At 36.3% G+C, this 12,590-nt stretch overlaps 1 protein-coding gene across 1 annotated transcript in view; it reads right to left on the bottom strand.

Annotated features, from left to right (window-relative positions):
• The window catches only part of LOC127629253 (probable phospholipid-transporting ATPase IIA), a 61,406-nt gene that overhangs the window by 37,411 nt on the left and 11,405 nt on the right, over positions 1 to 12,590 (bottom strand). Inside the window, exons 6-13 of the mRNA XM_052106401.1 lie at positions 10,254 to 10,305; positions 7,302 to 7,396; positions 6,274 to 6,354; positions 6,091 to 6,166; positions 5,866 to 5,942; positions 5,546 to 5,706; positions 3,317 to 3,459; positions 1,044 to 1,156 (exon numbers count right to left, since the gene is read on the bottom strand). Of these exons, the coding sequence (XP_051962361.1) occupies positions 1,044 to 1,156; positions 3,317 to 3,459; positions 5,546 to 5,706; positions 5,866 to 5,942; positions 6,091 to 6,166; positions 6,274 to 6,354; positions 7,302 to 7,396; positions 10,254 to 10,305 (798 nt within the window). The remainder of the gene's footprint in view (positions 1 to 1,043; positions 1,157 to 3,316; positions 3,460 to 5,545; positions 5,707 to 5,865; positions 5,943 to 6,090; positions 6,167 to 6,273; positions 6,355 to 7,301; positions 7,397 to 10,253; positions 10,306 to 12,590) is intronic.

The following is a 12,590-nucleotide window of genomic DNA, read 5'->3' as shown; positions in this document are numbered from 1 at the left end:
AGAGCGCACATTTCCGAGGGTTAATGACGGAGTTCATAAGTTTGTATATAAGCTATTGAGAGGCCGGAGTCCTCGTAACCCCTGTTTCCTGCACATGTGACCTTGGGTGTCAAACGGACAAAACATATCTGTTAGAGGTGAAAGGGACTAGCTTTATAAGGAGTGATCCATTTTCTGGAAAAACGAAAAATGTTTGGTTTGTCATGGCTTTTTACTCAAAAGGCTATTTATACAGAGATAGGCTGCATCCCAATCCGTATTTTAGGAGTGCAATCTATGTGCCTCTAAGGGTGTGTTCACACTTGTAGTCCGGTTCTCTTGGTCTGGACCAAAAAAGAAAACGATACATTTAATCCTGGTTCGCTTAGCGTTCACGCTGGCATTTTTAACACCGAACCTAAAGCTTAAAAACAAAAGGCATCAGGTAAAATTCACAACCTGGTTGGACAACTTTTATGACGTATATGTTGCGACAGAACTTGCCAAACATCCAAAACAATGCTGGCTGCTGGCGAAATGCGCTCGTTAGGTTTATATATGTATATATGTTGGTATTTTTACGGGCTGAGAACAAACGAAGAGCTAATAAAATGTGTAAAGGAGTCAAAACAGCACCAGGAATTCTGACGGCGGTTCTGACGCCTGTACCGAGCTGTAATGGGCAACATAGCTCCTATGATGAGAAGAACCAGGTATGCTTGAGGTCAGTATGAAAGGCAATTAACTTCCTTTTTTTGGTCCGTTTAGACATCTTTGGTCCATGCTGCGTTCATATACCAATCGCACCAGAGTTAGTTTGGAAGCGGTCTTGGTCCGCTTGTTTGGTGTGCACCAAGGTTCGGATGGCAGCGTTCACACATGTTCAAATGAACCGCACTAACATGCCAAGTGTGAACACACCCTAACACAACCAAACCATATTGCAAAAATAAGGACCAGTTCAAACTTATTACACACTAAAAATAGAGTGCATAGAACGATTATGCAAATTAGGATGCAGCCATGTTTACTTTGCCATGGAAGGATTTCGGGGGTTTAAGTACCTGAGTGTAAGCACTGAACACATGACTCTGCACTTCGTCCATTGAGTCCATCCCATATGCCACGGTTCCAAGATGTAATCGCCTGAAAACCATCTCGTTCTGAGTGAGAGTGCCTGCAAAAACCATAAACATTAGCAACAGAGCAACCCATCCTGCCAAAATAAACAAAGCTGCTAACTGGAAGTAAGCAGTCATTTGAACAAACAACGATTTGATGTTTATTAAAAGGTGTTTGCTAAGGTAAGTATCACTATTATTACTGCACATAATTAAGGATTACAATACAGAAATGAATGAAACCATAAATCGTGTGGCTTGAGGAGAGGTATGAATCTGCTTTTCTTAGTGATGAAACTTTTTGTTTTTAAATCCCATTGACTCAAATAGAAGCTAAGCCATGTCTTGGGCCAAGAATATTGTATCAATTTGGGGTGGTCTCTTCTGACTAGACTTTTAACAGTAAGCATCCACCTAGAACACCCTAACAAACACCTAGCAACACCCTAGCAACTACCCAAAAACCAATCATGTTCCTATTAGTGGTGTGCAGCAAAGCCATTGTCTGTATTTGTATCTGTATCTGTTCATAAGCAAAAATTATCTGCAGAAACGGGTGTGGGCGGGGCTTAAAACAGAAGTGCGTCAAAAGTAAATTAAATGTCCAATTTTACATGTTACTCTTACATATATAGTAAAATATGCCTTGTATATGCCTTTTCATAACAATAGCCTAATCATAATAATTTTAAAATTAATATATTGAACAATGTTAAAATGTTGTTTTCTTAGCATTTTCTTATTGTGATGGGCACAGACACAGGCAACAAGAAACCAAATTTCCAATAATAATCAGGGGGAAAATAATTCAGATTTGATACATAACCCAGGACTTATAACTATAAACCATCTGAAAATACACTGGGAACTCTTATTGTGAAGTGTCTACTCGCAGTTGCTCACACTAACAGATAAGGGAAATATGTACTCTTACAATCATCTACAGCTTATTACTATATACACACTGTAAAATAAAAATAGTCATGAAATAAGCAGTAATAATTGATTTTGAACTGCTCTTAAACCTGATGGGAACACTGTATCATGAGCTCCCTGCGTGCTTGGAGAATGCGCAACAGTGTTCACTTTAAAGCATGCAGCACATACAGACTATAGATTAATTTAATTAACCGAATTTAAGACATTTCAAGTCTTTTTAAGGTCCCGCTTCCCGCGTTTCCCACCTGTAGCTATGAAATTAGCCTTTGCAAGACAAAGGAGTCGGCCATTTTATCTCCAAAACTTTACAAATTTCATTTCCACCACAGGATTCTATTAAACATAATGCAGAATTTCAAGCCATGTTCACACTAATACGTTTGTGTGAAAACAGGTTAGTTTCACCACATTTACATCTCTCCTAAATGTCTTGTGATGAATGTACATGCTGCAAGACATTGTTAGTATACAAATAATATATATATATATATATATAAATAAATAACATTATATATAATACACAGTATACACAATATGCAGTATGGTAGTAAATAACCAATAAATAAATAAAAAAAGAACAATCTGCCAAAGGAAGCTGAACATCAACCCGTAACAAAATTGCCTAACAGACATGCACTTCCTGTAGTCAAAAACAAGCTAAACAATATGAACACTTGTTAATGACAAAGAGCCTCAGGTTCGTTTCCTGACACCTCATGTGCCGGACGCTCTTACACAGATCCTCGTGGTAGTATTTCAGTCTGGCGTCAGTGCTCTACCCAGTACATTACGATGACCTCTGATCCCCTTTATTCACTGGCTCAGTCAAGCAACATCAGGGGCCGTATGGAAACGGGGCCATAATTTAACACACGGTCAAATGCTTAAATTTCAGGGCTAGAGCGTCAGTCTTTTTAACTGACTCTGTGTGGTAAATGGAGATGTGTGTGACAGGATGGGAAACCTTAAGTCATGTCTGATTTAAGGCTGTAATAAGTGGCATGTCTGTGCTCATAGCACATTGCTTTAAGCACCATAGTAAGGGCCTCAATACCTGTGAGCTACTTAACTTCAACACTATCAACTATTCAATATATCAGCACATCAGGGTCATTCCTGTCCTAGCTCATTCAGAAAGGCTTTTTGCATTATGGGATGCACATTTAAAGGGATAGTTCAGATATTGAATGTTATTACAATTTATAAACGGGTTCAATAAGTTTTAGGTCACTGCAATAGCTTCGTCCATGGAGAAATAAGAAAAACAGTTATCATACCAGTTTTATCTGTGAGGAGATAAGAGATTCGACCCAGTTGTTCTGGTATGGTGCTGGCTCGGACCACCGTTCCCGGGATCTTGGAGTCCTTCTTGATCATCCAACTGAACACCATTTTTCCCATGTCCAAATTCACACGCAAACTGGAAATAAAGCATAATGAGTACGAGACTTTAGCATTCGAATGACAGTGGAGAGGGGACAGGTAATGATGAGGGAAGAGGAACAGGAATAGTTGCAATACAAATCGCTAAAAGGCAGATAAAGACAGATATCAAGTACAGGATGTCCTACATAATGCTACTTTACAATTAAACCTCTATACCAGCCAAGCAAGCACTGTTATTGGCTAATACCGATAATCTAAATATTCTAAATATAGGGAAGGCTCATTAGGCCAGGGAAAAAAATATATTTATTTTCCAATTATTCGCGATCTTCATTTGAACGATCCTGATTTCGATGATTTGTGAAATCCCAAAATCAATGTTTTACTCTATGACACTCAACGATGTGAGTAAACTGCTCGGATACGCAACCAAATATGTCTGATCGCTGAACAGCCGCTATTCTTAAAGAGACACTACCCTTTTAACATTTGTTCACAAATCAGTGTAAATATTAGTAAAAAGTATAAATTATGCATGTAAGCAATAAACAATATACAGTATATACAGTTTTGTACCAGCTACTTAAAAATATAGCTAGCTATATAGCTAGCACTGGAGTCATACGGATTACTTTTAAGTTTCCTTTATGTGATTATTGGAGCTACAAATGTCTGATCACCATTCACTAGCATTGTATGGACCAACAGAGCTGAGATATTCTTCTAAAAATCTTGGTTTGTGTTCTGCAGTAGCTTTTGTCAATGCTACGCCTCTACCTATTTGAAAATATAGCTTCACTACTGAAAGGCTACTTGATTTAAAAACGAGTGAAGCTACCACCTCGCTACTCAGAAATGTAGTTAAGCTAATAGCTTCGCTATTTGTAGTGACACAAATAAGCAAAATGGACAATAAAACTGAAATATATTCAAATGGATCGAAATCAAAACTGAGAACTTGTGAATCGGAATCGAATCAGATATCATATTGAAATCGGAGTAAATGCATTCTTGGGGGCCATTCTCACTGAATGCGTTTTTGTGTTCTTCAGTGCTGTTTTTCCAAATGTTTTTCTATGTACGAATGTCTTTGACAGTTGCACACCTGTGCCACGTCTCGCTGTTTCATCATCTTCTCGTACAAGAGTGCCACGTATTTATGACGCTGTGTTAACTTAAGCAAAATTCTACTTTTAAAAACAGATCTTGAGACACCTGTGTTCTGTTCTATTAGTTGCATCTACCTCTTTTAAATGCAAGACTGTGTTCAGTCTGAATGCCCCCTTACAATCAGCTAAAAAAACTTTCAAAGTGAAATGCTAGAAAAGGCTGCAATTTGTTTAAAGTTTAGCATTTTCCTTATTTATTTTAGTAAAATGATCACTCCCTGCAGTGTTAAAAGCTACATCGTGGGTTACAAATCCAAGCCTTAAAGGAACAGTTCATCCAAAAATTGAAATTCTCATTATTTACTCACCCTCATGCCATCCCAGACGTCTATGACTTTCTTTCTTCTGCAGAACACAAATTAAGATTTTTAGAAGAATATCTCAGCTCTGTAGGTCCTTACAATACAAGTGAATAGTGATCAGACAATTGTAGCTCCAAAAATCACATAAAGGGAACATTGAAGTCATCCATAAATCCACCTCTTCAGAAGTGATATAATAGGTGTGGGTGAGAAACAGACTACATTTTAATCAAGTCTTTTACTCTAAACATCCCCTTTCACTTTTACATCTAAAAATCACATGTACATTTTTTCGTTTCACTTTTTCATCTGAAAGTGAAAGTTAAAGTGGAGATTTAGAGTAAAAAATGAAAGATATGGATTTAACCACTGGAGTTGGATAGATTACTTTTAAGTTTCCTTTATGTGATTTTTGGAGCTACAAGAGTTCTGGTCAACATTCACTTGCATTGTATGGACCTACAGAGCTGAAATATTCTTCTAAAAATCTTGATTTGTGTTCTGCAGAAGAAAGAAAGTCATACACATTTGGGATAGCATGAGGGTGAGTAAATGACGACAGCATTTTCATTTTTGGGTGAACTATCCCTTTAAACCACTACAACAAACTGATGATTTGAGTTCACAGATGAAGAGAACAAATCCTTACCTGATAGGGATGATGTTGGAGAAGAGCAGGAGAAAACGGAAGATTTGGAGATACCAGCGACCAGCGAAGTGCTGAAGAGCCACCATGACCAACGACACCACGACCAGAGCACCAAACAAGATCTTAGTCAGACAGTTCACCTCCAGGTCAAACAGACCGATCTGCAACAGCGAAACCACATACAACAGTTTTAATGGTTTAAACAGTGTGTGCAAGAGAGTATATCTGCATTGTTGAGCAGGAAAAAGATCCTTTTTCTTGTGTAATTGTCTAAATTGTCTAGAATTATATCAATAAGTCTAAAATGTTGCTGGTTTTACCTTATGTCTTGGGTTCGAGGTATTCATTACACTCCGTAGTTCTTTACCAGTGTAAATCACCACCCCAACAACTGTGCCTTTGATCAGAGAACAAACGTTTCAGATGGATAGGTAACAAGTTTAAAAACTCTGAAATTCCTTTCCTTAAAAGGAGTTAGGGTGTGCTTTTAGACATCAGGTAGAAATGTTCTTATATCATGTATAGATATGATATTTTCAGGTTACCAGAGGCAATGACAGTGCTCGCCCAAAGAGTGTTTTCAATACTTAAACTCTCATTGACAGGAGGGTCACCATCTTCCTGTCAGGGGTGAAACAATTTGAAAATCATCTTTTTAGCATTTTGGCAATAGTGTTATGTTTCCCATGGAGTGCAACCTGACTGACACGCAATGAATGTGTACTCACTCTGGTGAAGGTACCGATGAAGTTGTGGATGTCAATGTTTGGTTCTTCAGCGTAAACATATGATCTGATCTGCAGTAGATCCTGAGGGAAAATTTCACACTGTAGTTTAAGGAAATGGATTTAGACTTGATAAAAACATAAATGGCATTTAACTTCTGTCATGTGACTTATTTCTGAGTGAAACAGAATATTTAATGGGAAATAATGGAGGGCGGGACATGATTTCATCAATCAGGATTTGATTGCACAGTGAATGTTATGATATTATTGGTTAATATTAATTTTCCCTTGATTACAACAACAGAAAAGTAGATTTTTGTCAGAAACTTGAATCATGCACAAGAAGACTTAATAAGTTTAAAAATAAATTAAACAGCTGCATCAACTCACAAAAAAAATTAAAAATAAAAAGAAATTAAAAAGGGGCACAAACTCACAAACAAAAATTAAAGGTGCATAAATTCACAATAAAATAAAAATATTGTTTTTCAGAACTATGACATAAAAGAATAAAACAGGTGCCTAAACTCACAAAAATATTTATAAAAAATGTAATATTGTTTTACAGAACTATGAAATAAAAAAATTAAGCAGGTGCATAAACTCACAAAAAAATTTATTAATTCAAATCAAATATTTTTTTCAGAACTTTGAATAAAAAATAAAATAAAAATAAAAAAATATATATATATATTTATATTTATTTATTTTTTCAGAACAACAACAAACACCTGCTTATACATAAGGTGCATAAACTCACAATAAAATTTAATAAAAAATATTGTTTTTCAGAACAACAAAATAAAACAAATTAAACAGGTGCATAAACTCACAAAAATAAAATGAAATCAAATCAAATATGTTTAATTATATTTATAATTGTAATTATCAAATATGTTTTTCAGAACTTTCAGAAATATGTTTTTTTTCAGAACAACAACAAACACCTGCTTATATATAAGCAGGTGCATAAACTCACAATAAAATTAAATAATGTTTTTCAGAACTATGAAATAAAATAAACTCACAGCAGCAGTAGGGAGTCTCTGAGTACAGGTCACCGGGAGGCGTAGTTTCCAATCCGTCTCTCCATCCAACTGATCCGTCCTTAGAAAGCAGGAGCCTTATGACAAAACCCAGGGCAAAAACTCTAAATATACTTTTAAAGCTGTTACGACAGATCAAAAGTAATATTTTTTTTGGATATTTCTCGACATTTTTGCTGGAAACATTTTCAAACTGCATTTTACGCTACTTTAACTCCAGAGGGCACTATGATGTAACACTTTCTATCTTCGTCTTCCTATCATGGCATGTTTCGTTTGCTGCTTTCTAATTCAGTAACTCATTTAATGTAGTATGCATTTTCAGTGTCTAAATTGCTTATACACCTTGAAATCGGTCCAAACCCAAACAATTCACCAAAACTGCTAGTCATGAAAACACAACTCGGCCCAACAGCAGCTGCACTGCTATTAGAACATGTCACCCGCCCTGCCCCCCACCCCTTTAAATATATGTCGCTCTGTCTCTGCCATTCAACCCTGGACTCTTAATAATTGTCTAATTGGGTCTATCTGCAGGGATAACAATGCTTCCCCTAAAGCACATCAGCTTCCCACATCAGCTACTACTAGCCAATTCCACTCCACACCATACTTACATTCACTATAATTCACATTATAGTGCATGTAAACTCTTTTCAATTAGTAGCTACTAAATTTCCCAAAACCTAGAAACCAGTATATAGAGACACTTGTCTTGGGTCAGTAAGCAATCATCTAGCAACCACTCAAAATACCCTAGCAACCACTAGCAACCATTTCTTCAGGAAATTTTAAAATCTTGTGTATAAACGAGTTATTCTTACGAAACATGTCAAGAAAAAGTCCTGGTCATATTAAAAGAAATAGCTCACCCCAAAAGTAAAAATGTTTTCATAATTTACTCACCCTTACACCATCTCATAGGTGTGTGACTTTCTTTCATCTGCTGAATGCAATCCAAGATGTTTAGAAGTACTTCTCAGCTCTTTGGGTCCATACAATGTAAGTGAATGGGTGCCACATTTTTCAAGCTCCAAAATCCACATTAGGGCAAAATAAAATACTCCAGACGACTTGTGGTTAAATCCATATATTCTGAAGCGATTTGATAGGTGTGGGTGAGCAACAGATCAATATTTAAGTCCTTTTTAACAATAAATGATCCTCCCTGCTCAGTCAATCTCCACTTTACTTTCACTTTTACATTCTCCTTCTGTATTTGGTCATTCACATCCTTTATGCACATCGCCCCCTAATGGGCAGGGAAGAGAATTTATGAAAACAAATGACTTAAAAGGTGCTATATGTCAAATCTCTACTGTACTAAATCATAAAATTACCATAATATGTCATTAGAGAATTAGGAAACATGCTGTTATACTGGCATCTCCGATAACAATGCTACAGCCAGTATATTCTACTTTGAAGTTTCCATTCCGGGTTGGAATTTCTGTTTATGTTTTGGCCTGTGTGATCCCACCCACTGCCCAAACAGATTTAAACAAGTTTGCAGGCAATCAACACTGCGTGCTGCAGCCATGGAAGCCAGCAAATGAACTGGATCAGAGATAACAGATTGCACCTGAACTAAAAAGCCTTGCCATCCCCCATCCATCTAAAAACCACCATGACCAGAGGAGTAGTAAAACAAGGATAAATATTGGAGATGCCTTTGGAAGATGGAGACAGCTTAAAGCCAGAAATCCTTTAAAACGGATGCAGAGTTGGCTAATTTGTGTGTCAACATTCTGGCAACCAGCAAGAGCTTCGAGTCTGGGGTGGGGCAGAAAACTCTGCAATATTTTGAATTTGGACTGCAGTACCCATTTCAAACACTTGTTTTCAATCTTATATATATAGCACCTTTAAATATAGATTTATTTCTCACCGACACTTATTCACATCTTTTATGCTCCATTTATGTGGATTTTGAAGTTTCAAAATTTTGGCACCCATTCACTTGCATAGTATAGACCTACAGAGCTGAAATATTCTTCTAAATATCTTAACTTGTGTTCTGCAGAAGAAAAGAAAGTCATGCACATCTGGGATGGCAGGAGTGTGAGTAAATCGTGAGAGAATTCAAATTTTTGGGTGAACCATCCCTTTAATTCCACTCCTGTCCAGTAGGTGGCGATATGCACAATTCATTTGAATCACCAAAAACAAAAGAAGAATAACTCTTAGAAGAGAAGAGTGCTTAGGAGGACTGGTGAAAGTAGACATTTATAGTAATAAAGGACTTAAATATTGATCTGTTACATAGATGTAACTGCTGTAGTCATATGGATTACTTTATGCTGCCTTTATATGCTTTCTGGTCACCATTCACTTGCATTGAATGGACACAAAGAGCAGAGATGTTGTAAAAAAAAAATCTTAATTTGTGTTTAGCAGAAGAAAGAAAGTCATACACACCTGGGATGCCATGAGGGTGAGTAAATGATGAGAGTTATTCCAGAACATTTTCTAGACAGGTTTCGTAAGAATCATATGAATATTTGGTTAAAAGATCTGTTGCAGCGTGGACAGCACACAACTACTGTACATCCTAATAGTTACTTCATTTGCTTATTCAGATGAAGCATTGTCTCTCTACTCCAGACAGTCTATTTAATTTGTATGCCATGCCAATTCTTTCGATTTTCCAAGACACTTTGCATAGCTTGAGTTTCCTTTTGGCTACCTTGAGATTTGAAAGCCACAATGACATTCAAGATAAGATTGGTTCATTCCCAAACACAGGATCAAAGAACTGTAAAAAACCATGAGCCATGCCATCTTTCTGGGTAATTACAAAACCAAGTATAGCTCATTAAATGCCCAAAGTTTAGACTAATCCATCAATCGACATTAGAAGTTGCCCTCACGGCCGTATCATTTCCCCTGTGCTTTTGTTTGGGAAATTTGGATGAATGACCGACAGATGTTTACCATTTCTTTCAGAGGTTCTTAGGAAGATCATGTCGGCAGGAACACGTTGGTTCTATGAAGAGAGATAGGGATTGAGAGGGGGTGAGACAGAAGAAAAACAAGTAAGAGATAAAACGTAAAGACACAAACTGAAGTATGCCATCACTAGCAATTGCTTCTGTTTAGTTGTACAAGTTCTGCATGGCTTTAATCTACGCAATTACCAGTATTGGGCCCGTTTAAAGACCACAGCCTGCAGCAAATCACTGGGTGGTGCCCCTGTGGCAGCTTTGACCACGATTTCCACTCGACCTGACCCCCGCTTCACTCCCAGCTCTGTTTGTAGTTATTAGAAGATGAATTTGCCACGCTATTGAGCTCGGCAGATGTTTCAAAACATCGGAACTGACTTCGGTCTCTCAAACATGGGCTACGCTTTTAATCAGTTTTTACTATATGTAACCCATAACACACATGTAACCTCGAAATATTGAAGCCAATTGAATTTTCACAGATTAAGGTCAGAAGATCAAATGTATTGCACAGGAGTGCTGCTGTAGTATGCTTGCCGAAATCCGTTTAGTTGAGATTTACGGTTGCTAACATAATTAAATGAATGATTTGAGAATTAGGGTGAATTTCATAAAATAACATTCAACCCCAAAAATCGAAGAAATAATTATAAAATCATATTATATTGTATTAACCCTTGTGTATCCTCAAATTTGACCCCAAACAATAACTGTGCAATTTTGTACAGTAATCTGGAAATGTTTGTAAACAAATGTAGTAACACTTTTTGTTTCCTTATTTACCTCTAAATTACTAAACTACACCGCTAATTTTCTTTTAAATAAGAACATTATATGTTACATTCACTTTAGTGAAAATCTCCATTTCTCAATTTAATTCAGGAAGTAAAAAAAAAAAAAGTTATAATGCATTAGGGGCAGATTGCCCCCAAATAAAAACTTTTATATTAAAATGAACTAAATGATACAATAATAACCAGTAGCTTTCTGCAAAAGTCCACTCATTGGCAAACTGATTTTTTTTAGATCTTAATCACAAGTTCTGCATTTGAATATATATTTAGACATGATCAAAGACATTAAAAAATAACTATGTTTGTCAAAGTTGAGCTTTTTTTGGTTTGAGGTGTATTGAAGTGTCAGTTTTTGCAATGATGCCACATTATGATTACAATCCATGGTGTTACAGAAGAGAAGCCTTAAAGAGTAACATTTTTGTTACCGATCATTTATTTCAAACATCCCAATTCAATAAATCAACAGAATAACTTAATAAAAAATTTCAATAAAATCAACAGAAATGAGCAGGAATGAACAGCGATAATTTATGTTGTATAGACACATAAGACTGCCTAAACAGTACGGGAATAAAATCAAATGTCTAAATCTTAGCCGTTGATCTGTGTGTGTGTGTGTGTGTGTGTGTGTGTGTGTGTGTGTGTGTGTGTTCTGCATTGTGGCTGATTTATTGATTTTATTTGACAAATAATAATAAGAAAATGCTTGTTGCCCATTCATTTTCTTATGTGGGGTCAAACTTGACCCCGAACATCACGGTGCGAGTTGTTCTGTCACACCCCCACACAACCTCAATCAAGCCCAATTTTTTTGGTGTGTGTATAGATAGGGTTGCTGCAGAGTTAAAATCTAATTTAAGACTGAACAAATAAAATGAACATATACCCATACCAAAACAATCCCAAACAATCTCAAAATAAATAATGTATCACAGACTCTTACTTAAACAGGCAGTGGCACACATTGAACATGACCTTAATATTGCTTATCAGGAAAACAGGGTAGGCTATATGCAAGTTTTAAAATATTCACGTATATGTTTTCCACATAAACATCCCATTAAAATTGTCTTATGTACCATTATATAAATAGATACAACTTAGCGGTTGATCGATATTGGATCGTGCTGATTCGATAATGTGTTGAAAGAAAGCCAGTTAATCAGCCAATAGTTTTTATTTCATTAGTAGCCTATATTAAATGTTCTTAGTCTTTCTTTCCAGTGATGGGGAGGGCCAGACAGAGGCTACAAGAGTCCAAATTAATTAAATTCCAGATGCACTTTGTTTCATAGCTTTAAAGGCACTTTAACTTTGAAATACACTGGAGACTCTTATTTTGAAATGCTTGTGCTTCACTGTTTCCAGCTGCTCATTCAAACAAATAAGGGCTATAAAACGTGCACTCCAACAATAATCTACGACATATTACAATATAAACAATTAAAAGTAAACGTTGTCACATTTCATCAACAATATATCTTCGTCATCAACAGTTGATGTTTAATGATCGCTTGTCATAAATTTCC

Source organism: Xyrauchen texanus, chromosome 35 (genome assembly GCF_025860055.1).
Source record: "Xyrauchen texanus isolate HMW12.3.18 chromosome 35, RBS_HiC_50CHRs, whole genome shotgun sequence".
NCBI classification, from domain to species: domain Eukaryota; kingdom Metazoa; phylum Chordata; class Actinopteri; order Cypriniformes; family Catostomidae; genus Xyrauchen; species Xyrauchen texanus.
This window is presented reverse-complemented; position numbering and strand designations above follow the sequence as displayed.